Raw genomic sequence first — 2,352 nt, forward strand, 5'->3', positions numbered from 1 at the left:
TTTGCAAACTGTTACTACAAAAATACAAATACATATGCTACAAAATGTCATTTGATAAAAGTATTGTTATTTTTTGTAATTTAATACTTAAATATGCTACTTTTATGTATTTTTTGTTTTTAATTATTAGGGCCAGTTGGGCCGTCCTCCAGATATGGATACAAATAAAATCTGTCGATTAATTAGGAAATTGTATCTCACCGTCACGTCTGAAAGTTTTTGACTTTTTGGAGGAAGCAAACTATATAAACCCACTCTAAATTGATTTCATGCATCAGCTATATCATACACCAATTAAAGTTCGAGAGCAAATCATACTGAAAAAGAGAAAGATGAGAAGCTATCAGACAATGCTAAACAATGGTGAAACCTTTCCAATTATAGGTATGGGGACTTACTCGGGCGAAAACGATAGAGAAACAACTGAGAGAGCCATTAGAACGGCGATCAAGGTATGTGATCGAACTTTTGAAATATAGTTACCTGCAATTATCTTTTAAGTAATTTGATAATGTTAATAGTAGTTGTGCATGAATTAAGTTTAATTTGGGCCACGGTATGGTTCTGTACGTGCAGATGAGTTACAGACATTTTGATACAGCGAAAATATACGGTTCAGAGCCGGCTGTGGGAAATGCATTAAGACGAGCAATTCATGATGGATTGGTTGAAAGAGAAGACATTCATGTCACCTCTAAGCTTTGGTCAAGTGATCACCATGATCCTCTTTCTGCTCTTCAACAAACTCTACAGTAAGTACGCTGACAATTCTTTTTAGTTCTTCCTTAATTATTAGTCAAGAGTGACACATTTCTATATTTGAAAATAATTTAGCTTAGATCATAATTTTAACAAAAATGTTAAACCATTGTACGAATGTTTTTGCAGGAGGTTAGGGATGGAATACATAGACATGTATTTGGTGCATTGGCCAGTGGCTTTGAAGCCATGGGTGGATTATCCAATTCCGGCAGAAGAAGATTTCGAGGAATTGGACATGGAGAACACCTGGTCTGGTATGGAGAGGTGCTTAGAGATGGGCTTGTGTAGGTCCATCGGGGTCAGCAATTTTTCTTCCACAAAAATACAAGACCTGCTAGACTTTTCTTGTGTCACTCCCGCTGTCAATCAGGTATATATATATATATATGTTGGGAAAACTTACCAACATATACAGTTTAGCCAAACTTATTTATCAATATATGTGCGAAATATATAAAATCTGTACACTGCAGGTTACACTAAAACAGTTACTGTCTATTTCATGAACTAGATCACCCATGACTTTTCATTTATAGAATATTTTCTGATGATGTGCTTATTTGATTCAGGTGGAAATGCATCCAATGTGGAGGCAACGCAAGTTGAGGGCAGTATGTATGGAGTATGGGATTCATGTAAGTGCATATTCACCTTTAGGTGGTCCTGGTAATGCATGGGGGACTACTTCTGTCGTTGATCATCCCATCATCCAATCCATTGCCCACAAGCATAATGCAACTCCAGCTCAAGTAAGAAATGTCTCAAAAATACAAATTAATATGTATTTAATTTTCAATCACTAGAACAAGTTTCTAATTTCTTGAATTGTCGTCATTTAATTTATTAGGTTGCTCTAAGATGGGGCTTGTCTCAAGGAGCAAGCGTTATAGTGAAGAGCTTCAATGCACGAAGAATGAAAGAGAATATAGGAGCCCTTCAATTGAAATTAGATGAATGGGATTTACATGACATAAACAAAATGGAGGAGAGGAAGATCATGAGGGGAGACTGGCTATCTAATGATACTACAAGCCCTTACAGAACTGTCCAAGAACTTTGGGATGATGAGATTTAATTCTCTCTTTAATTTTGGCTAACTCTTATAAGTCTAAAGATACAACAATGAATATATGTACTTTCTAGCTAGTTGTATAATATATTGATAAAAGAAAAGAAGTCCAAATTTATACGTGTGATTGGAAATATTTAAAATCACCATGTGTTTTACTTTATAGGGTCATTATTAATATCTTGTCATCAGCAAATTATATCATACCGTATTTGTGTTTTGCCCTTGATGGAACTTTGAACCGCGTCAAGATTTTAACATGACAGATTCCATTACGATAAAATATGCAAATTTACCTGTCTACTTTTGTAAAATTATCCTCGTTATGATTCGGTAAAAAATGGTTTTTCAAAAAAACAATTTTCGGAAGATTTCAAATTATACTTTTAGGGCGTATGAATGAAAACACTTTCTGATTCAATTTTTTTTATGTTCGGTTGGTTAAAGTTTCTGGAACATACCTTCTCTAAGGAAATTATAAGTTTTTGAAAATGTGGAAAATAACTTCCGTAACGAAAGTA

General features: G+C 34.4%; 1 protein-coding gene across 1 annotated transcript; it reads left to right on the forward strand.

Moving 5' to 3' along the window:
• Window positions 1–332: 332 nt before the first annotated feature.
• LOC107866249 (NADPH-dependent aldo-keto reductase, chloroplastic-like) lies at window positions 333–1,837 on the forward strand. The gene is made up of 5 exons (XM_016712394.1): window positions 333–452; window positions 577–752; window positions 889–1,132; window positions 1,332–1,511; window positions 1,610–1,837. Exons 1-5 carry the CDS (start codon window positions 333–335, stop codon window positions 1,835–1,837), a joined length of 948 nt encoding a protein of 315 aa, XP_016567880.1.
• Window positions 1,838–2,352: the final 515 nt, after the last annotated feature.

The sequence above is a fragment of the Capsicum annuum genome, chromosome 3 (assembly GCF_002878395.1).
Source record: "Capsicum annuum cultivar UCD-10X-F1 chromosome 3, UCD10Xv1.1, whole genome shotgun sequence".
Taxonomy (NCBI): domain Eukaryota; kingdom Viridiplantae; phylum Streptophyta; class Magnoliopsida; order Solanales; family Solanaceae; genus Capsicum; species Capsicum annuum.

Coding starts and splice junctions, on each gene's coding strand:
- LOC107866249 (XM_016712394.1), top strand. CDS start 333: ATGAGAAGCTATCAGACAATGCTAAACAATGGTGAAACCTTTCCAATT. Junction 1,133..1,331: donor TCACTCCCGCTGTCAATCAG/GTATATATATAT, acceptor TATTTGATTCAG/GTGGAAATGCATCCAATGTG. Junction 1,512..1,609: donor ATAATGCAACTCCAGCTCAA/GTAAGAAATGTC, acceptor TTAATTTATTAG/GTTGCTCTAAGATGGGGCTT.